This window comes from Aquila chrysaetos, chromosome 7 (assembly GCF_900496995.4).
Source record: "Aquila chrysaetos chrysaetos chromosome 7, bAquChr1.4, whole genome shotgun sequence".
NCBI lineage: Eukaryota > Metazoa > Chordata > Aves > Accipitriformes > Accipitridae > Aquila > Aquila chrysaetos.
This window is the reverse complement of record NC_044010.1, coordinates 35,000,206-35,026,675: the sequence shown is the minus strand read 5'-3', so window position 1 is coordinate 35,026,675 and position 26,470 is coordinate 35,000,206. Positions and strand designations below refer to the sequence as shown.

The 26,470-nt window shown below is 44.6% G+C and overlaps 1 protein-coding gene across 1 annotated transcript; it reads left to right on the top strand.

The window, feature by feature from the left end:
* Positions 1-262: 262 nt before the first annotated feature.
* Positions 263-23,905, top strand: RIPK4 (receptor interacting serine/threonine kinase 4). Its single transcript, XM_030020986.2, has 8 exons — positions 263-502; positions 8,433-8,724; positions 16,440-16,588; positions 17,398-17,447; positions 18,493-18,651; positions 19,592-19,698; positions 20,210-20,462; positions 21,479-23,905. The coding sequence occupies exons 1-8, from the start codon at positions 321-323 to the stop codon at positions 22,654-22,656; spliced, it is 2,370 nt and encodes a 789-aa protein (XP_029876846.1). The 5' UTR covers positions 263-320; the 3' UTR covers positions 22,657-23,905.
* The last annotated feature ends 2,565 nt before the right edge of the window (positions 23,906-26,470 follow it).

Below are 26,470 nucleotides of genomic sequence, written 5' to 3'. Positions count from 1 at the left end.
GGCCGGGCCACAAGCGCTGCCCCGGCCCTGGGGACATCTTGCCCCCCTCCGGGGTGGAGGGGAGGCGGGCCGAGGAGGGCGCTACGGCCCTCGGGCCGCTACCTTCCCCTCAGCCGCACCGGGGGCCCGGCGGCCGGGCCACAACCGCCCCCCGACAGCGCTCGTTGCACTCAGCTCCCCGCGGCGGCGGCGGGCCCGGCCCAGGAAGTGACGCCAGCCCGCTCCCCCCCCCCTCCCCCCCCGGGCACACCTGACTCACCTGGGCGGGCGGGCGGCGGCTGAGGAGGAGCAGCAGGATCGGGATCGGGAGCAGCAGGAGCATGGCGCGGGAGAGCGGCTCCCCGTGGGCCATGGGGCTGCTGAAAACCTTCGAGGAGAACGAGTTCGGCAGCTGGGAAAAGATCGGTTCGGGGGGTTTCGGGCAGGTGTATAAGGTGCGCCATCTCCACTGGAAGACGTGGCTCGCCATCAAGTGTTCGCCCAGCCTTCATGTGGATGAGAAGTAAGGGGTGACAGGGACAAGGAGGGGAGGGGGGGACAGGGGAGGGAGGGAGCGGGGAAGCGGTTCTTCCCACAGGAATGACCCTCTCCAGGCACCCCGGAGCCCCTCAGTCGCCCCGCGGCTTCCCGGCTGCGCATACGCGCAGCCGGGAAGCCGAGGGGCGACTGAGGGGCTCCCCCTCCTCAGCCCTTGCCCATCTCCTAGGTCCTCAGAGATTTACCTTTTTAATTCTTTTGTCGCCAGGGTTTGTTTTCGGTTTATTTTATTTCCTTGGCTCGGCCTCCACGAGGCATGCAAATGTGGGTGATTTGTGCTTCACGGCAGTTCAAGCCCTTCCGAGGCCGAACGAGATGGTAATACGGCTCGGCCTGTCAGCACAACACCTTATTTCTGAGAAACGAACCAAGCGATGTAGCCCAGAGTTACAGGTCTTGGGAGCGTACTCGAAAAAGAACAAACCAAAGCGACCCAGCCCCACACCAACACAGCAGGAGCACCGTAGCTGCAGCCCTGTTTACCAACAGCAACAACGGGTATGAAGGTCTGACTAAATGCAGTGAAGAGAGCCACGCAATTAAATATTCCCCAGGCAAACGTGGCCTTTGTCACACTTAAGCGAAGCCCGGACCAACACCTTTAGTTATATCGTACATAATGGGGCTGGTCTCCCTCAAAGAATAAGCCATGTTCCTCAGCCACTTGCAGCAGCTTGGAAAGAGCCGCCGCACGGCTGCAGCATAGGTCTTGCTTATTCCCTCGGAGCAATTCGGAAAGCATTTTGCCCTGCCCTGGTCGTGCGTGTATTGGCTTGCGCCGAAGCGTTCGGCCTGCTGCAGCTCCAAAGGTCGTGGAAGGCAGTCCTGAATGGGAAGTGCAGGAGGAGTGAAAATGCCGAATGGGATCTGGGGGCTTCTCAGGCCCGCCGTGTCTCGCTCCAGTGAGCTCCCTACCTTGAGAAAAGCCAGCCCTTTAGCTGGCATTTGCAGATGCATTAGTTGTGACTCCCATGTGGTGGTTAGCAGTGGGGTGAGCAGCGGGCTTGGTGTGGGGGGTGTTGGGGCGTGGGCGCTGCAGGCACGGGCGTGCTGTCTTTCAGGAGCGGGTGCTGAAAGGAGATGTGCTGGGAAATATGTTCTCCAGCTTCAGTTCAGGGCCGGTGCTCCTCCCTGTGTCTGCCGGGGATGAGTCCTCACTGGGTAGTCCAGTGTGGAGCCGTATTGTGTTTCAGGTAAATATACCACATGGTGAGAACTTTCTCCAGCTCATCTGCCTTCTGTAACTAGCTGTGGCCCATGGTGGAGGACAATCAGCTATGCTGTGCTCACGCAGTCCGTGTGTGATGGGGGCCTATGGAGTGCAGCTCTCCTTTCCTAGGAGAGGAAGGCTGTTAGATGCATCTTTAGAAGCATCCTTCTGTTTTGTGGGACAGTAGTGATTTCCCAGCCGGTTGGCATCTGTGCAGAGGGAGGTGAATATGGCCAAGTCGCATTCATGAAGCTTTTCCAGCTCCACCTTGATCCCTGGGATCTCTGCTAACTCACAAGCTGATTCTGCAGTTCATTTTTTGAGATGTGGATTGGTTCAGTCAAAAAAGGTTTCCCTTGTTGTGGTTCCTGCAGGAGGAGAGAGATAAGTTTGCCCAAGATGGAAAATGTTTCTAAAGCCTGTCTTCTACAAGATTACTAAGGCAGTGAGGCATCTTGCCCGTTATCTGAATTGCTGACTTTGCTGTAGGCATGGCTTATATAATACAGTAAATGAGACAAAATGTGCCTTTTTTAAAAGGGGAGAGGGAGAGTTTAATACATGCGTAGGGTAACTGTGCTGTCTGTGAATAAAATGTGAAAGACCTCAAAGTTGCAGAGGGTGTTTTGTTGGGTTAACCCGCAAGCCCTCCTACCATTAGAACTTCAAAGTAGGTTTCAGACTTGATGCTTATTGAGGCCTAATCAAACTAGTACTGTAGCTGACTAATTTTGCAGTTAAAATTAAAACATCTCTTAAAAATAAGCTAGAACATGTTATACTTCTCATTTGCAGAATACATCTAGAAATTTACTTAAACATTAATTTTCAGTCAGAGAAAGGATGCTGTCACCTATTTTAATATGAATAATTAATTTTGGGAGTTGCTATGAAATCTCTATATTAATATATTCACAATGTGCAATAGAGAACCACCTGTCCCTCAGTGGCTATGAGGTGTGCAGATACTGGAGAGACCATGCGAACATGCAATACAGTTAAGAAAAGTCCCTTGAGAATTTGGGAACTTTGAGGGCGTGGGGCTCCTGCAGCTCCTGGTTAATTTTAACAAACCAATCCTTGAAACACTAATTTATTTGTTTTACTGCAGAATTTGTACTTCAGATGCTTAAGGGGAGTGCTAATTAGAAATTGGTAAATAAAGCTAAACTGAATTTGTATATGCTTTCTCCTTTGCTTCTTAGGCTGCTCTACCAAACCCCTTTCAGTAGTTGGTAATGCTGCTCCCCAATGAGACTTTTCACCTGGAACTTTTCTAAGAAACTTGTGCCATTCAAATGGCGGGGCGGGGTGGGCGGCACAGACAAAATACAACACTACCCCTTTAGTTCACAGGTTGAAACAAGCCCATGTAATTAGATTGTTAATCCAGGAGATTAACTTGACTAGCTGTTCCTTGGAAACCTGTGAAGCAGCAGAGTTGGAAGAATTACCAGTGGTATCAGAAACATTGACTGAAAAACACAGAGGCTTTTTCTTATTTATTTATTTGGTACCACATTAAAACCCTGTTCATAATAGCTTGGTGGCGGTAATACTGTGTAGTCTCTCTTACTGCGTTTTTGCAGACAGTAAGAGATTTGGAGTAATTCCTTTGGCAATTATCACAGCATAGAGCCAAGTGGCCTCAAGCAGAAGAAAAACTGAATGTACAGCCAGATGTGTTTTTACCTTTAAACCCAAGCCCTCTCAGGCGATCAAGCCAAATTCCATTCCTAATTTGCTCCCCCCTTTCTGTCTCCTGAAATCACATTTCCCACATAAGACTCAAGATGCTCTCGAGATGGGGAGGTTCAATGTAAGCCTGAAGAAAAGAGTGTGTGACCTAGAAGGGTGGAGGAGCCTCTCCCCCAGGACTTGCAGTGGAGAGTGCCAAGTCTCTTCTCTTTACCCCTCTTGGCCAGAATGGAAGTGTGGCCTGGAGAAAAAGGGTGGCGACCTCAGAGAGAACAACCTGGAAGCCTTTGTGGATTTCTTATAGCTGAACGTGAATGTGCAGACTATAACGAGTATGAATGATGTAACGGTTCCCAGAGGGGGCTCTTCACTGGAGGTGTTAGCTGGTGGAGGTGACTACAGGGTGTGGAAGTGGAAAGGTCTGCATTCTTGATTGGAAAAAAAAAAATAAAATGAGCAAAGCACTAGATGTACCTCCCTCTGCAGGACCTGGATTTAGGAAAGGAGCAGGACATAGAAATTTAGGAGGTTTTAGAAATGCCTTGCTGTTAGCAGATGCTGCATTTATTTAGGTGACGAAGGTGAACAGATGTCTGTTCTGGCGGTCTCTGGATGTGTAGGTAGAACTTAATATTCACCTTGTGCTCCTTAAAGAGTAGGGGTGAGCCTGGCTGTCCAGGTTAACCTGTAATCCTCTTGTACCAGGGCTATATAGGAGAGATCTGTTAGCAGGGCTGAGATCTGTGTTAACCTGAAAGAAGGAATTTTCTTCCCTTTTTTTTTTTTTTAATTTTTTTTTCTTTTCCCCAAACTTATTCACCCTGACAATGCAGTGGTTTTTCTTTTCTTCTCTTATTCACATTCTTCTCTGAGGATCAGCAGTGTGAAGGTCATTAAAGATGTACCCAGCAGAGCAGAGGTCACTGTATGCTCTTAAACATCTGCCAGCATGCAGATGAAAAGAGTCCTTGAAAAAATTCAGGAGTGTTGTAATTTTGTGGACCCAATCTTCACGACCAGCAGTTTGTAAAGAGGTAACCTGCATTCCCCACTGGTCAGCAGCATGGCTGTGCAGGGCTGGATCTCGCCTGGGCTGGGAGAAACCTGGCTGCTCTTCGTCTGGAGGTGGTTCACACAAATGGCCCCATTACAGGTTTTCAGGGCTTTTTGAGTTTCTCTGGAGCAACTTTAACTGCTCTGTCTCAGACTCCATTAGGGAAATGTGATGGTAGTGGTGGGGGAATATAAAACTGCAAGGACTGCTTTGTGAGTTTAAAGTTGCATTTTTTATAACACAGTGTTATCTTTAGGGCATAAAGATTGGATACATGCAAATGCGGATATAGTTGTAATTCTTGTTGTTCGTGTGGCAGGGTTTGTGGTACAAGGGTTGGGCCCTGGGCCCTGGGGAGTGAGACAGTGGGCAGGAGTAAGTCCCTTGTCTCTCCAGGAGAATCCAAAGAGTGCAGCCCTATCCATTCGGGGTCTGACTTTGAGTTGAAGCAGACAGCTCTTTCGGGGATGTCAGAGGTTCCCCGTTCATGTAATATTTCTGATTGCTTTGAAAATGGCTGATCTGTCACTGACTTTGTCTCTGACAGAGATGCTATTTGGCACTGAACCCAGTGCTAGATCTCTTGATGTGTGTGCCCCTGTCTTCGAATACTGTTATAAGGGAAACTGTATGTACCCCATGAGCTCAGCTGTCCTGTGTGCAAGCTTTTTCTTTTTCAAATTTTTATTACCATAATGTTAGGATATAGTACTGGAGGGGGAGGTGAATAGACCCAAGGTGCTTCGAGAAGATAATTCTGACTCTTTAATTGTGTATGTGTTAAATAAGAAACTCTGTTATAACAGAGGCTAGTCTCATGCCTCTTGACTGAGAAACCTCATAAGGAGCTTTTCTCTTCCTCCACTTTGGAGGGAAGTGTTTCTTGGTGATAGTGCAGAATAATTTCTAAGCACTAGGAATAACTGAGCAGCATAAACAACCCCTCTCCCTCGTCCCATCCCATCCTTTGATCTGTTAAATGTGAACTTGAAGGATACCTACATCATCCTTTGTTGCAGCATTAGCACTTGCGTATTGAGGTGATGGGCGCATTGAGAACACCTAAGACTGTGCTGAGTGCCAGTAGCACCTTGTGCTAAGGGAAGGGAAAGACCTTTCATCTTTGCGTGATGAAGGAGATCTTGGTTTAAGGAGCTGTTTGTGTTAATACAATTAATGCAAGCCACTCCAGCACTTGGCTAATGACCGAGTTGTATTTTGTCTCTCTTTATTTCTTTTGTCTTTTTTCCTTTTCTGTTTTCTAAAGGTGACAGGGGCCTGTATTTGAAAACTTACATGTCTCCCTGCCTATAGGAGATCACTGACTGATTCAGTTTTGGATGCTTTGGGTATGGGAAGATGCTAAAGATGGCAATTGTTGTATGGGGATTTTATTTAAACAGGGAAATTAGATAAAGGGCACTTGCCTGTTAATTAGTCAGTTAATTCACTCAAGTAACTGACTCTGGTCCAAGCAGAAAGGGAGCTTTTTTTTTATTTTGTTGAAACTGGAAATTCTCTCTTCGTAGAGAAAATGCCCCATTTCAAGCAGCTGATCTCTGTGATTTTGGTGATGCTCTCTGAGATTGTCATTAGCCCAGGAACTCCGTCTCTGGAAGTCTAGTGGTTCTTGTTAGGCTTTAGTTGTTGCTGAGTTCTTGCCTTGCCTTGGAGGGCTCAGACAGGTATTTTACATCCCTGACTCCAGAGCTCAGCCCTCCGAAGCCTGGTGAATTATGCTGGCTATGCATGTGGCTTGGGGGCAAGGAGTTGGTTGTGTTATTCATAGGTGCTCCCTTCCAGCGTGCCAAAGAGCAAACTGGGTACTTGTCTACAAAGGCAATTATTTCACAAGAAAGTTGCTGTAGGGAGCAGCAGGAGCCAACATGGTTAACAGAGAGAAAAGATTTCCCTTATCTTTTTAGTTTCCTCCCAGTGTGTATATCCCTCTTAAACCACTTTTCAGCCTGATCTTGCCTCTGAAATAGGTCTGCTCCTTCTTGCTAGGCTAGATTCGCCTCTAGTGTGAAATGTTAACTGCATCGCGTTATTGCAGGCTGCTACAGTTGGTGAGGAACAGGCAGCAGACTGGATTTCCAACCTTGTCTGGGTGAACATCAACTCTGTGCTTCCCACAGCAAGGTGAAGCAGAGGAGAAGGGGACGGGGTCTAAGGGCTAAATGATGGCTCCCAAAATTGCTCCCACGTGGGAGCACTGAAGCTCCATTGCAGGCTTCGTTTCAGCATGGGTGGTGTGTGATGCCCCGGATCATCCAGGCATTGGGGGCGGAAAGGGGAGACTTCGTTGTGCTGAGGTTGCACTTGGCATTTTTCTTTTTAGAAATGGAGAGTGCTTCTAGCTGGCCTTGGATTTTTTTTTTTTAAAAAAAAAAAAGGTTGATTGAGCTGATAGCTCTGCCATGGCAGAGGCTCCCACAGTAGTAAGTGGCATCACTTGTTAGTGGCACAAGGCACAAACTGTGACTGGGTTAGGATTGGTCCCCAGGTGTTTTCCAGCTCTCAGGGACTGGCAGAGGGGGCAGGTGACAGAGCTTTTTTCTGCTTTGCAGAGGGTACAAGCATCTTTCCTCTAATCAGTTGTTGCAGCCACTGTGAATGTACTTGCTGAGCTTTATATTTAAACCCTGACATCTTCCAGGACAGCTGGTCTTCTCAAAATGCCTGCGTGGGGTGGGGGAGCATCAAAGCAATGTTTTTTTTCTTTTAAAGTAGGACTCTCTGTTTACCAGGCATCTGTGTTAAAACTTTGTCCTATTGCTCCAGGTATTGTTCTCCATTAAATAGTGTACACACATACTGGGTACATTACAAGAGCTGTCGTGTAATAAGAGAGGGTCTGTTCGGGAAATATTACCTATCTGACCTCCCTGTGTCCTCTTTTGTGAATCGGTGGGTGGCAGCAACAGTGATGCATCAGTACCTGTGGCCCAAAGCTTCTCTGGCTACTGTCTGTTGTCACTAATAATGTAGTTTTTGACAGACAGAAAGTTCTTTCACCCGTCATGTGTGGCTCCTCTTTGTGGGCACAGTCGGCCTGGGGAGAGGACCCTTGTTTCCTCTTTCCAACTCAGTGCCTGCCAGGTCCTTGCAGGCTGTTGCAGCCCAAAGGCTGTGCGTGAGGTGCAGAAGGAGGGCATGGCAATTAAGGGTCTTGACCTGGGAGGCTGCAGCTTGGACTGAGTAATGCTTAGCACTCTGCAGGGTCAGGCTAAAGTGACCTGTAAACAACCCAGTGGTGCTCATTATGTGTGCCGGTGCTGGGCCTGTTACATCACTGAAAATGGCATGCTGGGAGTTTTTGGCATCCGCTGGAGCTGCGTGAGCATAGTATTGGGGTTGCCAAATCTGGGGTTTGAGGACGAGGAGGCTTTTGCTGTGTCCCCCTAGCTACAGCAGGCAGCTTGCTCCCCTAAATGGTGGGTCCCGGGGATTCCTTTCCCAAGGCCTGGGTCTGTGTGCTGGCAGCTTGTGCCAGCAGGGCAGCTGAAGCAATGCTGTCCATGCTCTCTCCTGATTAATGCAGTCTTATGACTCACAAAAAGTTAATTACCTTAGCCCAAGGAGTTACAGCGGTAGTAAATCTGGGCACTACATGTATCGTCCTTGTTCTTAACAGCGCAGCATAAACATCAAAGCAGGGAGATAGACTTTACACTAGGGATATTTGCACTGTTGAAGTGTACAACTTGCCTGTGGTTCAGCAGCTGTGAGCTCCCTACCATTAGAAGCATAAAAGAAAGTTAGTAAATGTGGAAATATGCCTGGAGTACAGGCCGGTGAGATGTAGCATGGTTCAGCCAAGTGATGATCATGAAATGTGGTGTTCAGTTTCATAAGAAATGTTTTGTGCATGTTTGAGGGTGGAGGGGAAACAGCTACTCTGTCCTTCACCATCTGTTCTCTTCTACCCAGGGAGCGCATGGAGTTATTGGAAGAAGCCAGGAAGATGGAAATGGCAAAGTTTCGCTACATCCTTCCTGTTTATGGCATCTGTAAAGAGCCGGTTGGCTTAGTCATGGAATACATGGAAACGGGATCTCTGGAAAAGCTCCTGGCTTCTGAACCTCTGCCCTGGGAACTGCGCTTCCGCATAATCCACGAGACGGCTGTGGGGATGAACTTCCTGCACTGCATGTCCCCTCCACTGCTCCACCTGGACCTCAAGCCTGCAAACATCCTGCTTGATGGTCACTACCATGTCAAGGTACACATTGGGCACTGTGCCAGGGGCCCAGCTTTGGATGTTCTTGCATGGCTCCTGCCAAATTCAAAGGCCTGAGAGAAACCAGCAGCATTCCTTCTAAATTAGAAAAATGCCCACCAACCCAACCTCTCCAGTCCCCCAACTTGTCTACCTGATTTATGCACCATTTTGGTACATAAATAGAGGTAGAGTTAGGGAACTTGTGAGAACCCTCCTGAAATTTTAGGAGGGTGCTAGTGTAGTGAACTCTGCTTTTGAGACGTAATGGGTCCTGCTATAAAATTCCATGCAGTAGGGTCATGAGGCAGATGAGAACAGGGAGAGGAAAGCAGTGTGAACCTCTAAATCATCTATGCCACTTCCAGAGCTCCCAGTGGTAACCTTATTCTGTCTAGGTCCTTCTGGCTTTGTACATTCCACTAAAAACTCAAATTTCATTTACAGCTGGAGTCCAGAGAAGCCTTCCCAGAGGCAACTCGTTTTCTTCTTTCATTTGCTCAGAGCATATACAGTGAAGAATTATCTCTGTCCTGACTGTTTATGCATACCAGAGGTCACTTAAGGGGATTTCTGTGGCTGTATCAGCATGAAATTCTTTTTGTTATCCATTTCCAGAGTAAGCTAGCAAACTTATTGGCCTTCTCTCTTGGAGGTTCTATTTTGACAGCTGGGCTAAGGGGGTTGTGCTTGCTTTCTGATCCTTTCTTTTGGAGAGGAAAGAGATTGAAATACATCTTTTTCCTGATTTTTTTTCTTTTTTTTTTTCCAAATCAGTGGCCAAACTCTTAACCTTAGAACTGCAGGATTAATCTGCAGGATTAATCATGCTGGCTGGCTGATAGAACTCAGTACATGTAGAGATAGATTTTTATCAGTGCCATCATCCATCTGGCTCCCTGTTTTCCCATTCCGCTCAAACTGGCCAAATGGCTTTGGTCTTGCTGTACCATTCTAAAAATGAAGTTTTCGTTAAATGAAAACATCTCTCCAGATGTCATGCAAAGGTTGGAGCCATAAGAGGTATGTGCCTCTAATAAAATCACATCTGTGACAGTCTCAGCTTTTTTACTAGGCCTCTTAGTGGTTTACTTCTAAGAAGGATTTTCCTTCTGAGATAGGAGGCATCTACAGGTGGTCCATGGTGTTATGACCAGAACATCAGGATCTGAACTCTTGAAAGTATATTCTCCCACATTGGTGCTGAGAGGCCTTTGCTAGATATTTATTTACCTAAAGTTTGTGCTTGCTTGCATAACTTCTTAAATTCCTAATTCTTGACTCATCCATGAGCCAAGATATGAAGGCTGTATTTTTCTCACTGTTTCAGGAGGTTGAAATGCTGCCTGATACTCTGACTGCTGTATAGCCTATATCTGAGCGGTGATGTAATACAAGGGGGCAAAGCGTGAAATGTACAAAACAGAAAAATGTTTCTGGTGAGGTCATTGCTGACATCCCTAGACTGTTACTACTTGCTCTGTATATGAAACACATGAAGGTCTTTGGACCCTTTCCATTATGTTCAGAAAAGAATGGTCTACTCCAAACCTTTTTCCAGCCAGCAGTGTTTTACATCTGCAGGCATCTTAGAAACCCCTCCAAGCAGCAAAGCAGACACAGGAACCTATATGCAAAATAAGAGATGTACATATTCTGTGAGGCGCCTTCACTTTAAAAATGTGGCCCCAAACCTTCTTTTTGTGTGATGTGAGACTTGTAATTAAATTTCAGACCCTGCAGCTTGATTTAATGTGCATTTTCTTGCTGGAAGGCTAATGGAGCTGATGATTGAAGTGTTTTTACTTTTTAAATGTTAGAGTTAATTTAGTAGGTGACCTGTCCCTAATAGAATCCGAAGGTGTGTGAACAGATGTTGCAGACTGCAAAAGAAGAGTTTGGAGGTAGGGAGTACTTTTATAAACTGTTTGCCCTTGAGCCAGGAAACAGACAGTCTTCCAGTGGGGCACATTAGAAATGCTTCTGTGCTCTATTGCTAGTTAAATGGAAACACGCCCTTCTTCTTTTACGAGCACAGTGCTTGCTGTAAAAACCCCAAGTGAGGATGGTGACTAATGCAGTAGTGTTGTAGAGAACTTATCATCAAGTAGGTGCCTCCATATCATAAAGTCGTCTCCTGTGTATTACATAAGTGTGTGCTGAATTTTGTTCTTGGGAGGATAATTAAGAGGATAGCATTAGCCTGAGCACTGAGCAGGGATATAGATAGACAGATATTAAATTTTTCAAAGGCATGTTGGGGGATTCCTTGGTGATTTTAAATATACAAAATATGTACAATGCAAGCTAAGGTTTTGCTGGTTTTTGGAGGATGGATGGATGCACGCATGCATGCCTCCTCCCCTGCAAGTGGTGGTAGAGCTCAGTGCTGACAGGAGCCTCAGCTGGGGGCTCCCTTCACTGCCATGTCCTGCTCCATCTTGGTTGCCTTAAGCAGTGTGGTTTCCTTGGGAGGATTATTCTGTACCCAGGCAGGCTTTGTGAGCAGGGATCAGCCTGCATTTGTTTTCCTCAATGTCAATCCGTTACTTCCATTTGTACCAACAAGATGCTCCCTGCCTCTTTTGCCAGTGTTCCATATATGCAGCCTTCCAGTACTTACAGGCTGTCTAACACCTATCTTTTGCTTAACTGGACCACATCTTATGAACTTGTTCTTCAGCTCTCCTGCCCTCCATACGCATTCTGGATGTCTCCCCAGAGCTCCCTGTGATGTGGCAATTGCTTGTGGGGAGCTGGCACTGGGGAAGCAATGCCACATTCCAGTGCTGCCCTCGCGGCCTGTTAGTTTGCTTGTTCCCTGCTCCGATGTGATCTTTCTCCAGGGCCCTCGGTAGGAGAATACACACACACCCCCCACACCCCAATGCAGTAATCTCCTACCTTAAATTGTTGCCAGCTACCATGCCTGTACGCTCTCTCTATTGCTGCTTCCCAGGTTTCTTATCTTCAATCTCTCATAGTTAAGAGTGTTACTTTTTGTTCAGGTATTTAAAATGAAGTCAGCATGCAACTTAATTCTTTTGGGCAATAGCATTATTTGTAAGTTCTTGTTTCTCTTACTATCCAGCCTGTTTTTTGCAGCTCCTCATCTTGTCACATATATGTATACATACACATATACACACAGGCACGTATATATGTGTGGGTACATGCATGCACACCCCACCAGTTATTTTTCATCTCCCAGATTTTGTTTTTAAAGAACTTGAAGCAGGATGAGCTGGTCTCAGCTGTGCACTGCTTTAAGCTCACTGTAGCTGCTTGTATTTCCGCCCCCCCCCCCCCCGTGCTCTAATTTAAACAAGTGTGAAGAGTGAAGTTCGCTGCTGTGTTGTACTGCGCTGATGGTCTTAGTAAATATGGATAGGTTGCCTCTGTGGTCTTCACTTTTATTTGCTTCAGCTGAAGAATGGGCTGCAGAATTTCTGAGTGTGGAGTTAGAAGAAGCCTAGTCAGGCAGCAAATTTGTTTATCAGAAAGATTCTTAATGTAGGTTATTAACTGTAGGTCAAAGTAATACCCAGAGGCCAGGCTGGTAAAGAGCAGTTGTCTGCTTTTATTAGACTAGCTGATGTAGTTAACGCAGCCACTTTTTTTTTTATCAGCTGCAAATGTTTTCCTGTTACTAGAAGCGAGAAGCTTTGTTGTTTTGTGTGTCCTTTCTCCCTGTTTCCCACCCCTCTTGATCAAGGTTTCCATGTAGGGCTGTTGTTGCATGGCTCTTTAATCCCAACTAACAAAGCTGGTGTTCACCTTGATCAGTTCTCTAATTGATCTATTTGTGGTGGCACAGGGGAAGGAACAAGACCATCCCTGTTACAGTAATGCAGATTTATGATGGACTGAAATGGATGTTTTACCATGGCTTTGGTTTCTGCCACTTCTGAAGAGAGCATTACAAATTGTCACACCTGAAACAGGTTTTGAGGAGTTAAGGTTTCAGGACAGGTTGGAAAGGATGGAAATACAGTCTGTTTCAGAAAGACTTCTTTTAGTAGCTAACTGAAGTGTGTTCATAAACACTGAAGTAAAGACATATGTCTAAAGTGCGGATGCTGGTTATGTCTACACTTGGAATTAAATTTTATTCCTAATTTTTAGTAGTCCAAATCTGTGACCCATTTAAGTCTCTTAAAAATTTCTGGTACTTCTTAAAGAACAAAATTGAAATAACCAGCCTTTCTCCCTTACCCCCAGAAAAAGAAAGAAACAAGGCCAACCCCACCCCCACCCCCTAACACGGGAAAACCCTATAGATAGATGTGGTGGCATTCTCAATATCCAAGTGCATGGAGACTTTGGACAGAGGCAAATAGTGGATGTGCCAGCAGCAATTAAAAATTAATCTGATGGCTTTGTTACTTATTTGATGAAGAAAACCTTTTGGTGAACTCTGTCCCTGAGTCCATTGCAGTGGGTTCTTGAGTCTCATTTGCAGAAAAATGACGTGCAGCATCAGAAGCTAAGTGCATGCTTCAGAATGGCCTGTCAGGAGTCACCAGTGAAAGCGCTTTCCAAACACTAATTTTGTTCCTGAGAGATAGATCCCTGCATTGTTTGGGAATAGCTGACTTTAGTAACCATTGTAGTTATGTGACCATATCTACTAGTTTAAAAAAAAGAAAAAAAAGTTCCAAAAAAAAGAACTTGATAAACTCAGAGCATCCAAAACTTTGCAAGTGAGTGGTTTTTACAAACGAGAACAGAAATGGCCACAAATGACAGAAGCAGAGAAAGACCTGTGTGCACAGTATGCTCAATTTAAAACAAAACTAAAAAAAGAAAGAAAGAAAAAATCTTCAGATCTTGGAATCTCTCAGTAAAGTTAGTGTTGCTGGGAAGTGGGGAGGAAAACATGTACAGCTCCCCTCGCCAGTTGCTACTCACGTGTTTGTTCTCATGCAGACCTTTAAATAGCAGAGACTGAGCGAGCTGTCTGAACATGAACAATCCCACTGCCTGCGTGGGCTTTGGCCAATGTTTTTTTCTCTTCTTCCTACCTCTTCACCACATGTTTTGCATGAAGCAGTCTGTCGCCTCCATGTCTCCTCTTAACTCTGCTGATATTAGCTATGCTTTTGAAGCATGATGGGATCCACCTGAAATAACTGATGTGAGGAGTAAGGTTATGGGTTCTGTCGGATCATGGGGCAGGGCAGATCCTGGGGTGGGCTGCAAGGGCTAGCAGGGATGTGGAAGTAGAAGTGGGGAGGGCTGCTCCACTTTCACTACCTTCACCAGCAAGGGTGCCTTGTGTTGCAGAACTAGGTACCTGGCAAGCAATTTAAAGGCAAAATAGGTAAGTTAAATGGCTGTGTCTTCCACCCACTGCACAGTTCCCACTGATGTTTAAAGAAACTTCATGACTAAATACACCATGCAGTGTGGAAAATTTACCCTAAAGGAACTAGTAAAAGCCACAAAAGCTGTCTGCAGAATGTTACTATTTTGTTGCAGCCTGGAAGATAACAATTCTTCAATTTCCAGTGCTTTCTGCAGCATTTGATATAATTGAAGCTCTGGTCTACAGATGAATTTCCTATTAATTGGTATAAAACCTAGGCCTTTACAGTAGGTAGGGGCAAGTTCACAAGGTAAAGTTATTGCTAGCCTGGGGGGGGGGTATACTATGTACCTTAGCTGTTTCTTGGTTTGTAGGCTCTGACTGAAACCTTTTCTATCTAGTGTGCTTAGCCTTCTGTCTTAGGCCCTAGCCTTAGATTCACGCAACATAGCTGGTGGCTCTTAACGCAGGAGTGTCACTGTGCTGTCTGTATTTCATCTTTATTTCTTAACTTATACAGTAGGAAACCCGGTATTGTTTAGACAAGGAGGAAGGTGTATTACTTTAATTATGCCTGCATGCCATATGGATTTCTTGAGGTGTATACAAGTCTCTGCTTCACATTAATCAAAGGATAGCAGCGCTTCACCAAGTTGGATCTGTTCAGACTTGCAGCAGTCGGTTCATTTATTAACCTGACACCATGGGCTTGTATGATGTTGGGATTGTGCTTTTGTTCTCCTGTGGAGCAGTAAGTGCCCCAAATTCATGCAGCACTTCCTGGGGCAGTCAATTCAGCTCTTCCCAGGGTAAGCTGGCTTGCAAACCTGTGTTTCTTGACTACTTACTGCTTTCCTGGACTCCAATGCTTGGCTTGCTAAGGAGGTCAGCAATCCCCCTCTGAGAGTGCAGCCCTACATGCATGCAAAGCTATTTCTCCAGATTACTTTGCTTTTCCCCCCTTTGTTTTTCCCCTCTTTTTTTTTATCTTCTCAAGTCATTCCCACATTACCCTACAGACTTAAGATACAGATGGACAACAGGTTGGATATACCTGTGTCCTAGGGTACAGGACTTCTACAGCTCCTAAGAATGCCTCTATTGAACTCTTCTTCCCTGGGAGAAGTTCTTCCTGAAGCTGTGTGGGTTGCTTGCTTTGTTTTATGGCAAAGGGAGATTCCTAGCATTTGAAGACCAATGGCTGTGTAGCCTGCCTGTTCTCCAGGAGGCTGAAGCTGGCAGTAGTTTTCTCCCTTTCCAGTAATGGATGCATGTTATGACTAGCTTTGTGGTACCTTTAGAGAGAAACTTCTGAAAGTGTAAAATTGGAGCCTATTTAAAAAAAAAAAAAGCAGTATTTTTTTAATTATGCTTGTTGTTTTGAGGGAGAACTTTCTCAAAGGAGAAGCTATGAAGATCAAAAGGGGAATGAGTCATTGAAAAACCTGAGTATTTATTAGATAAAAAGAATGTATAAGTCAGGGGAGGGGGGGGATCTTATCTAACATGTAGACAAAAAAATCAGTGGGCTGAGTGGTCCAAAAAGACTTGACTTTTCTTGAAATTTCCACTTAGCATAATAGACATTTTTGACCAGTGGGAAATAAGTAAGACAAAGGAAATTCTTTGTCTATCTGTTTGCTTGATGATTGGTATGCCTTTGAGAGCAAATGAATGCATATTTGTTTGACACTTCAAATTAAAGTGGAGGTGTGTTTTCCTTTTTATAAACTTGCTGTCACTTGTTTTGTTCATTTCAGCTGTGTTCACTGCGTCACTGCACCAACTTGCTGTATCTCCTAGTTGCCAAAAAGAATTCCCTGTGTGGGTTTTTGATGTGTGTGTGTGTGTGTTTTGGTTTGGGTTTGGATTTTTTTTAACACTTGGTGCCTCTGATGTTGGGCTTAGTCCTTGTTGGCATGGTCAGTGTGACAGCTATATCTGAAAGAGCAATTCTCTTGCACTCATTGGAGTGCTCATGGTGTGAAAACAGGTGTTCAAAACACTTAAACATAGCATACGACATGAGGTTACATAGGGAAAGGGGGTGGCAGGACCAATAATTACATTAAAGTAGTTTGCACTAGCTAAATTTGACTAGTTTTAAATTACAATAAATTGTCTTGACTATTTGTTGTGTTTGTTATGTAATGGGCTAACATGTTGCTGCTTGCAAAAAACTGCTTGCTTCTTTTTTTTTTTTTCGCTTAACCATATAAAAAACCTACCATAGCATAATGCTTCCAGAGATGTTTTCCTAGCTTAGTATTTCTGAATGGCAGCTTGCTATATTTTGTTGGGTCATCCTGTTACATCTATCATTCTTTACAAACAATTTTTTGCTAACACCTCTGAAGACTAATGGTAGGTATGCACTTCTCTCCCCCTCATCCTCCTCCATTTTTTGCAGATTTCTGACTTTGGACTTGCAAAGTGCAATGGCTTGTCCCACTCTCATGACATCAGCATGGATGGCTTGTGTGGCACAATTGCATACCTTCCTCCAGAGCGCATCAAAGAGAAAAACAGGTGTTTTGACACCAAACATGATGTGTACAGGTCAGTTAACTATGAAAGTACTTAAAAGTACTTTAATACTGTAAAATGAGCCCTCTTTTTCTGGTTATAAAATGTAATTGAGCGTGAAACCCCTAAATCTAGTTTAAGCCTTATCTTGCAAAGGGTCATGTTTGCTTTGTTTTTTGCTAAGTCCTTATAGGGTAGAGGCCTTTTAACAAACTGTAGCTGATCCTGGGTCTTGAGCATTATCATTCCAAGTAAAACTTATTTATTAGCAACTGGCATGGGAGGCACTCTGCCCATCTTTAATTTCCCCATCAAAAGGTACATCCTGACCTACTTTTTGAGCCTGTGACAAAATTCTTAGTTATATTCAGTGGATTTCATCACTAGGTCTTTGGTTCTTCTTTCATGGTAAGGTTATTGGGAAAAGGAAATCATAGCTGTAGATTAAAAGATATATTCTAAATGGAATGTATTTCTTTAAAGGTGTCTTGCAGCATTGAAGTATTAAATAAAATCCACAGTAATGCTTTTCTGCCCTCTGATTTTGTCAGTTTTGGTGTGGAATAGTTGGTAAATGTTACCAAGAACTCAGCAGCCTCCAGCAAGTCCCTATGTTCACTGCCTTAGGTTCTTCCCTGCAAAAACTAGATTTTCAAATCATGGTTCTTGGCAGCATCTTGCTGTGTGTGTTCATGGGTTCATCAGCTGAATTAGATGCAGAAGTGAAAGACAAGGAAAGGGAACTTAAGAAAATAAATTATACTTCTGTGAGTTTTTTAGCTTTTTTGTGTTGGGTTTTCTAAAGCTTTTCTAGAAGTAATTTTTTTTGCATTTATTTGTAGCTTTTCTATCGTGGTTTGGGGAGTTCTTACACAGAAGAAGCCTTTTGCAGGTAAGTTTGATGTATTGTGGGTTGTGTTGGAATTTTTTCTTTTCTCCCATTGATAAGCATGCTTCCTGCCCCACCAGCCCCAGATTACATGCATGTTCTCCAAATTCCTACAGTCTTGTGTGGTAGACACTTTCAAGCTCTCAAATTCTGATCACAAATGTAAGTCCTCCTTTGTCCTACATCATGAAACCCATACTGCCGCAGGGTGCCCTAGTCTGCACTTTTTTACTTCTGCTGATTAGCGTGTGGCCTGCGCAGACTTCTGACACATTTGTGGCCAACGAGGAACAGAGCAAAGCCAACTGGCAGGCAACTGTGCTGTTTTCAGAAACAGCTTCTCTGTAGCGAGGTTCTGTAGTTTATTTGTAGATTGTGGGTACAGATTTGTTCTTTAAAAAAAAAACAAAAAACAACAAACTTGTCTGTGAGAATAAGCCTTGTTCCACCCCATGGTAAATGTACTGATCAACAGGCAGATATTTATTCTTCATGACTTTTCCTGTGTGTATGACTAGCCTATGTATAGCAAACATGTTTGAACAGGTTCCAGTCTACTACTAATTTTTCTTCAAGTGAGAGATCCCATTTAGCCCAATGGTTGACTTCAGAGTCAAGAGCCACATACTGCAATTCTTGATTTGTGTTCTTCCTTCACCTTTATGAAAAGTTCAGGTACCTGGTCTAAATAAAAGCTGGGGTTCAGTTTTCTTACAGCAGATACAGAAATCCAAAGAGAGGTACCAAAGAACTGTTTGAGGTTTTTTTTCTTTGGTTCTGTGTCTTTTATGGGTGGAAAAAGAACGCAGTCACTCACTGACAATTGTTTTTAACTGATACATGGGAAGTAGGTGTTACTGCGTTGATGAATGTATTGTGGGAGAATAAGACCAACTTCTTTTTCCCTGTTGATAAAAGAAAGCACTGTAAATCTAGAAAAAATGGATGAAAACCAAGTTTCAGCCTAATACACTGTTAATGCTCTTAGACAAAAGATAAATAATTCCTTTAGCTGGGGGATCTTAATTTGTGTGCTTTTGCTTTACAGAGGAAAACAACATTTTACATATTATGGTAAAAGTAGTTAAAGGCCACCGCCCAGAGCTACCTGCTGTTTCCAAATCCAGACCTCATTCATGTAATAACTTGATCAAACTGATGCAAAAATGTTGGCAAGATGATCCTGGTGAACGGCCAACATTTCAAGGTAAGATTTCCTCGTAACTTGGCTGCCCATTTATTCTTTTATGAGTCATGTTATTGCTCAAGACTCTGTTAATCCTTGGGGTAAATGCTGTGAACCTCTGTGACAGAATAAATAGAGCACATTGTATGGTAGAGACAATGATACAGGCCACTTACTTACTCATTTGTGGAGGAAGGGATTATCTGGGGACAAGTCTGACCATGACAGTGTTATGTAAACACATCAGGAATAAGACCTGTGCTGAACCAGCTGATCCATTTAGCCAGAAATTATGTTCATTTCTGATCGTGTGTATTGGGGCATATGCCAAGCTAGAGTTGGTGTGGTTTTCACCATACCAAAGTGTTGAAGGCCCTGGCTCTTGAAATTTATTGTTGTATGCAGAGAAACTGAATTGTTTTCTTGTAACAAAACAATTTGTGGTGTCATTTTTCTGCCAATAAAGGGCAACTCTGGTGAAAGGCTTGAACTTGCCCAAAGCACCTGTTATGAATTCAAATGTGCAGAAGGATGTAGCAAGTGCTATCTCCAGGTAGCTTCACTGAGTGTTAATTGGAGGGATTTGCCTCTTCCCTCTTCTCTTGCCCAAACAAGGTATGGGGACTGAAGGGAAAAGGGATCCCATCTTTTTAAAAACATACATCTAAGTCTGCCAGCAGTAGACTGATTCCCATTTCACAGTCCTGTGGTGTAGCCACCATGTAATGTTTGTCTGGTCTGAATGTGAAAAATAATTGTTCAGTCAGCCCTGTGCACTCTTTGCCTAGCTACACACTTGTACCCACTGATGAGGTGCTGGATGGAATAGTCAAAATTGGAGTCTTTCTCCCACAGTATCTCAAAGTTGTTAAGCTCTAAAGATAGAGAAATGCAGCAGGGCATCTCAGAAAAGTCTCCTATTAAAAAAACCCAACCAAACCTTCTCTTGTTTTCTTCAAAGAAATCACTTCAGAAACAGAGGCCCTTTGTGAAAAACCAGAAGATGAAACAAGAGAGATGATAACTCAGGACTTGGACACCAAGAATTCCCCAGAGCAGAAGCCTGAGGTATTTTCTCTTTCCGCCTCTTGTTCAAGTGCACTAGGTTTTGCGAGGAACAGGTTCCTCTGTGACCTGTAACTTCCCAAGCAACCTTCTCTTTGCTGCTTTTGAGCACCTTCTTGCCTGATAGAAGTGGGTCTTGGTGAAGGACTGGAATGCAAAATTGGCAGCAGCTGCATGGACCAGCTTAGGAAAACCTCAGTGCAGGACTAAGTGCCTAGACTGTTGAGGGAGAGCAGGACAGTTAGGAAATAAAGGCTGGAACTATGTGGGTGTGACTGATCTTAAAAAATGCTGTAGACAGAAGAGCTATGCAGCTTCAGTGGCTGTGTGAGTACTGATGAAAGCTGCCCTCCTGCATCTGAAAATTTTCACTGACTTTATTCGTAGGTTTCATTTAATACAAACAGTGCTTAAAGACTACCTGCAAATGAACAAACTTACATTTCTTCCTGTAGGGCCTCATGCTCAGTTTTCTCTACTGACCTTTCTAAAATGCTGTGTGCTTCTCTTAAAGGGGATGTCTGCATTATCCCAGCCAAAACAGGAGCCTGCTTTACCATCAGTTAAGGATTACAGTCTCTCAGAGTTGTTGTCCCAGCTGGATTCAGGGATTTCACAGACTATGGAAGGCCCTGAGGATCTCAGCCGCAGCTCTTCTGAGTCCAAACTTGCCTCCAGTGACAAGCGGCTTTCAGGAGTTTCATCTGTAGATTCAGCTTTTTCATCCAGAGGCTCCCTTTCCCTTTCCTTTGAAAGGGAGAGTTCAGGTAATGGTCAGGTTTTTCTTTGTTGTTGTTTTTTTGTAGTTGTTTGGACTGGGGCATGGGAGTCAATGGGTTGGAGAGTAGTCATATAAAGAATAGCATTCTGGAAATCTAGCATTGCTTTGTCTTGGTGTCAGCACTACAGAATTGTTTACTGGAGGCAGGTTTTTTTTTAAAAAAAAAAAAAAAAAAAAAAAAAAAAAGAGGTGGTTCCCAAACATGACCTAATGAGAAATAATAAATCTCATTTACTTTTGAAAAGAAGTGACCTGAATTCCCATCAAAGCAATACAGAATCAGTCATGTAAAGGTTGGTTGGAAGTGAGATCACCTAGTCCAGCATCCTGCTCAGAGTGGGGCTAATGCCAATGCCCAGTCAGGTCAGCTGAGTTTGTGACTTTTTCAGTTATACTAAGCCCAAGTCTGAGCACTTTTTTTTTTTTTTTTGAGAAGACTCAAGCCACCTTCTCAGCAGCCCTCATGAACATTGTAATAAGGACCGCCCGCTGTTGTGCACATGCCCTTCCCTTTTCAATCCAGTGCTGCAAAAAACAGGCAACTATTTTCCCATTAGGCAAACAATGCTTAGTGCAGGGAGATCAACCACAGCATCCTTTGTTCTTCATTTCACAAGAAACAGAGTAAGAGTAAGTGGGGCTCCAGATCTGACCTGAAATTGTGCTGAAACTACTGTGGGGGGAGGGGAGTCAATAATTGCTGAAGCCACCAGATATGTTAGCCATGGGCAAGTAACATTTGATGGGTATCAGAATTGCGATGGTGTCTTTTTCATAGAATCATAGAATAGTTTGGATTGGAAGGGAACTTTAAAGGTCACCTAGTCCAACCCCCCCCCTGCAATGAACAGGGACATCTTCAACTAGATCAGGTTGCTCGGAGCCCCGTCCAACCTGACCTTGAATGTTTCCAGGGATGGGGCATCTACCACCTCTCTGGGCAACCTGTGCCAGTGTTTCACTACCCTCATTGTAAAAAATTTCTTCCTTATATGCATCTAGATATTGGTACTACAGACATACAGAAGAGGAAGCTAACGGAAGCCATTTTATCTGGAGATACCAGTAAGCTGATGAAGATCCTCCAGCCTCAAGATGTTGATATTGTTTTAGATGGGAACTCCAGTCTTTTGCACTTGGCTGTTGAAGCTGGTCAAGAAGAATGTGTCAAGTGGCTCCTCCTGTACAACGCTAACCCTAATCTCACCAACAAGAAAGGATCCACCCCTCTTCACATAGCCATTGAGAAGAAAGTTAAAAGCATTGTGGAGCTGATTATGGCTAGGAAAATCAATGTTAATGCCAAAGACGAGGATCAGTGGACTGCTCTTCACTTTGCTGCCCAAAATGGGGATGATTTCAGCACCAAAATGCTGCTTGATAAGAATGCATCCTTAAATGAGGTAGATTTTGAAGGCAGAGCCCCCATCCACATAGCCTGTCAGTATGGCCAAGAGAATATTGTGCGGATCCTGCTGAGAAGAGGTGTTAATGTGAACATCAAAGGAAAGGATGACTGGGTGCCACTGCACTATGCTGCCTGGCAAGGTCATCTCCCCATTGTAAAGCTTCTAGCCAAACAGCGGGGTGCAAACGTGAATGTGCAGACCGTGGATGGAAGGACCTCGCTACACTTGGCCGCCCAACGAGGACACTACCGTGTCGCTCGCCTTCTCATAGACCTGGAGTCAGATGTCAACATACAGAATGTGCTCTTGCAGACTGCTCTCCACATAGCTGCTGAAACTGGCCACACAAGCACGTCAAGGCTGCTCCTTAAACACGGTGCAGACATTGAGGCAGCAACAGCAGAAGGATACACCGCTTTGCACTTGGCATCTCGCAGCGGCCATTTAGCAACAACAAAGTTGCTGATAGAAGAAAGGGCCAGCGTTCTAGCCAGAGGCCCTTTCAATAGGACAGCGTTACATCTTGCTGCAGAAAACGGGCACTCTGAAGTAGTAGAAGAACTTGTCAGTTCAGAAAATATCAATGTTTCTGACAGTGAAGGTTTGACAGCTCTTCATCTGGCTGCACGAGGAGGGCACACAAAAACAGTTGAGGTTCTTCTGAAGCATGGGGCGCACACTGACATGCAAAGACCCACATGTCAGACCCTGCTACAGCTTGCTCAGCAGAGCAGTAATAGCTCGGTCACTGTGTTGTTAAGTGAGACTTAAGCAAAAGGTACAGAACATGCTACCTTTCTACGTGGTGCAAGAAGGCTGCTGGAGCTTGACTCACGAGGGCCTTCTTCAGTTGTGCAGTGACCTGCTCATCAGTGGTGTCAGCTGATGGACTGAGGTGCAACAAGCAGAAGCTACTTGTGTTTGAGTGTGCAAGTGAGAGTGCACATGGACTAAGGCCACATGTAAGGCTAAGAGTTGGAGTCTGCCATGCTGTGGTCTGTATCAGTCATTCTGCCTGTGCCTGCCCTGTCTGTATATTGACATTCCCCTCCCAAGGATGTTGTGAGAAGGATGCAACTTGTAGGTTCCCTCCCTGCTTTTTTTTTTTTTTTATGTGCCAAACTAATTTAAGAACTAACATTCTGCTTTTCTATTTTCCTCAAAAAAAAAAAAAAAAAAAAAAGGATGGTGTAGATTCCTGGTTTATTGCAGTGATCTATATTTTGGGCTGAAAGCCTCCAATGTAAAATAAACACAACACAAATCTGCTTGAAATAATTAACACAAGAGATGAGGAAAGGGCTATTTAAGATATAGTTAATCATCTTTCAGTGTCACAAGGTATTCTACTCTGTTTAATAGAGACATTGATTACAGATTTCCATGTACTCAAAATTGATGAGGCAGACTTATTAACAAGGCAGGATCCCAAAAATACATAAGCAGAAGTAAAAGATTAACACTGGTATCTTCATATACAGTACCGCCTTGTATGTATTCTAAGATCAGTAAGCTGAACTAAGTGCTTAGTGGTTTGTCTTAAATGAAAAAGTCAGAAGCTAAAATTCATACTGGACTGTAACTGGATGGTATATTCTAACACCATTATACCAACTTGCAAAACAATGTTTGGAAGGGCTGATGACTAGACTGATATACTGTGTATATAGTATTTCTACCTGTTTTATGCTTTTTTTCTACTGAAGAAAATAGATTGCTTAGAGTGGGTATGTTTTAATACACCTTTTAATTTCACTCTTTTCAAAGTTCAAATGTGATCTGTTATTAATAAAAGATTGTGTTCTATATCTCTCTGTATGTTGTAGTTGTTAAAGCTACTGAAAACCCATTGACCAGCAGCAGCACGCAACTGTAATGTGTTTGATGATGTTGAAGCCCAAACCATTGCCATGTAAGGCTGTCCTCAGTTTTACATTCCCCTTAGCTTTTATAATGGAAGGTAAGGAGCTTGAATGAATTGGAGGTGTTATTTACAGAATAAATTTATAGATTAAAACTCCACATAGCCTAGCATTTATGTGTGTAACACATTGATGTACAACCGGGATGCTTTCCTCTTATGCTGTAGCTGTTCAGGGAATTTAGTTTTCTTCCCCACCTTGAAGCCAAAGCAAATGCCTTTGCATCTTCCCTGTCAACTGGTGGGCTGCTGCCCAGACAGGTATGTCGCCCAGGCATGTTCCCACCATGCATGCCACAGAGCAAGCAGCAGTGTTGTGCTTTGCTCCCACTTCCCCTGACAGGAAAGCTGTTCCTCCTCGAGCCCTTTTTTGCACATACCTGATGGCAGTCATATGAATGCCAGTGCTACCTCAGTATCTGATTTTAGGAGTCAAAGTGCTCCTGTGGGAATCTAGCCCCATGAAAGTCAATAATTTCTTAAAAACCAAAAAGAAGCCTCCTGTCACTAGAGAGGGTAGTGGCTGAAAGCAAGAACCAGAGGAGGATGGGGGCTTGCAGAGGGAGCAGGGAGCCTGCTGCTGTTTGATACTGTTCCTGGCTCCAAGTAGGTACCTCTATGTACCTGCATGCAACTCCCCTAGTTCAATTTCTTGTATTTCAAGACAGTTCACTGACTGCCTAATGAAACTATTAAATAACAAATGGTAAAGCCATGCTCATGTCAATATATGGTGGTTACAAGGCAATATACCTCTTAGCAGAGCATGGCAGTCATGACAAGCTTCCTAAAAGTGCTGACAGTGAAACTTCTCATTAAAGAAACAAAACTGTAATTTTCTTACTGCTTCCTTCAACTTCTTTTGAGACCAATAAGGGTGTCATGTTTCATTAAGCTATACTTAATCAGTCTCTCTTTATAGCAAATTCAACCACAGACCACTTAGTCTCTCAAGTCCTGTGCCACTGTGATTAAACACGTGGCCTAGCCTAGCACGCACCATACCCTTCTATTTCAAAGTCCTCCAAACAGTGAGATTTGAGATACTTTAACTCCAGCAGTATTTGCCTGAACTGCAAAAGAGCTGTAAGACCAGGTAACAGCCGTCTTTTTTGTGCCTTGTAATAAAGGTGGTGCATGCCAGCTAGGCAAGGGGAAAGTACACTTTTAAAATGCTTTTAAAACAGCTCAAGCACTGCTTAGCCAGTACATTCCTTCAGTGCCTAATAATAATAGCACATTAGCTTCTAATTAAACATGAGGCCACACTCATGAGTCTTTATTTTCCATGCCGTCTTTCACAATAACAGGCACCAGCTATGCATTACATAGAAGGCAGCACAGCTGGCACTGGAAAAAAAAAAAAAAGAAGGGATTGCAATGACATGCTGCCAGTATTGGAGTGGGTATTTGTCCCTGTGAACCAACCTTCCTTCAGGGCAGGAGGGGTGAATGGGGGTGCTAAATTAGCACTAATGCAGCAATTACAAATTACTGTTTTGTAAAGGTCTCCTGGGGGTGACTTTCCTGATCGTATATGTGTGCACTCCTCTGACTTAGCTGAAATCCTAACAGAGCGGCTGACCTAAAGCTTACAGGCATTTCTTCGCCTCTTCCCAATTTTAGCCATGTTCTTTTACAAAATACCCCCAAAATACACAGAACGACCTGATGGCAAGATCAGGCTTTGTCACTACTTACCTACAAACCCCCCGCCCCTACCAAAACCAAAATGAAAGCCCCAGAGCCTACCACAAATGCACACTCGGTATCATTTGACTTCTTTTCCCTAGCTGAGTTGGCAGGTTGAACTCAGCTGCCCCAAGTCTGAAGGGAAACCGTTCCCCACACTACTTTCTGCCAGCTTCCCTCCCTCCGCCTCAGCTCACGCCCTGAAGCAAGCCAAGGCAACGGTGTGAACCACCTCCCGAGCCACAGGCTCTGCGCGCTCACCCGCCAGCTCCAGCCCTCGCAAAACCCCCTAAAACGTGCACAAAACCCCGCACGCTCAGGAAGCGGGTTCGAGAGGTGGTGTGAAGGCACAGAGGGCTCCGCGGAGCTGAGCCTTGCTCCAGCTCCCCCATGCTGCCTAACTGCTCCCCGGCAGCAGCAAAGGCTGCAAGATGAACGTAAGCTCCTCTTGCTCGCCTCCAAAATCAGGTAGAGGTTGCTTGCAGGGTTTCTGCGTACACCGTGCTCGCCTGCTTCCTTAGGGCTTCCGACCATGACCCCAGGTGCCTATTTCAGCCCAGGGAGTAACAAAGACAGGAAAAAAGATACAGTGAAATGGTGTTAGTGACCATAAGCTTCACCTTTTCATCTCTAGACGTGATTTTTCAACCCGGACTCTGCGTGCATGCCTGCAGTAGCATAGTCTGGGTTTCCACCAGCACCCACTGGTGCCAGCTCCCCATGCAGAAGGCCCCAGCAGTGGGGAAGGTGCCTCCCACCATCCCCATTCCTCACTCCTCCACGCCAGCCTCCGCCGCCGGGGGATAGCACAGCCCCTGATGCATTACCTGTCGCCACAACAGTTTGTTCCCAGCACCCGGTAGCTTTATTTACCTGCTACTTAGCACGAGGTGCTGCAGCGCCATGTTTCTACAGGCCTCGAGAGGACTTGACAAGCCTGCAGTTCAAACACGCTCGGCGGTGGCGGCGGCA

Bases quoted from the DNA above. Each gene is read 5' to 3' on its own strand.
- RIPK4 (XM_030020986.2), top strand. From the start codon at position 321: ATGGCGCGGGAGAGCGGCTCCCCGTGGGCCATGGGGCTGCTGAAAACC. The intron at 16,589-17,397 runs GTCAGTTAACTA...ATTTATTTGTAG, and splicing joins ACCAAACATGATGTGTACAG to CTTTTCTATCGTGGTTTGGG. The intron at 19,699-20,209 runs GTATTTTCTCTT...CTTCTCTTAAAG, and splicing joins CCCCAGAGCAGAAGCCTGAG to GGGATGTCTGCATTATCCCA.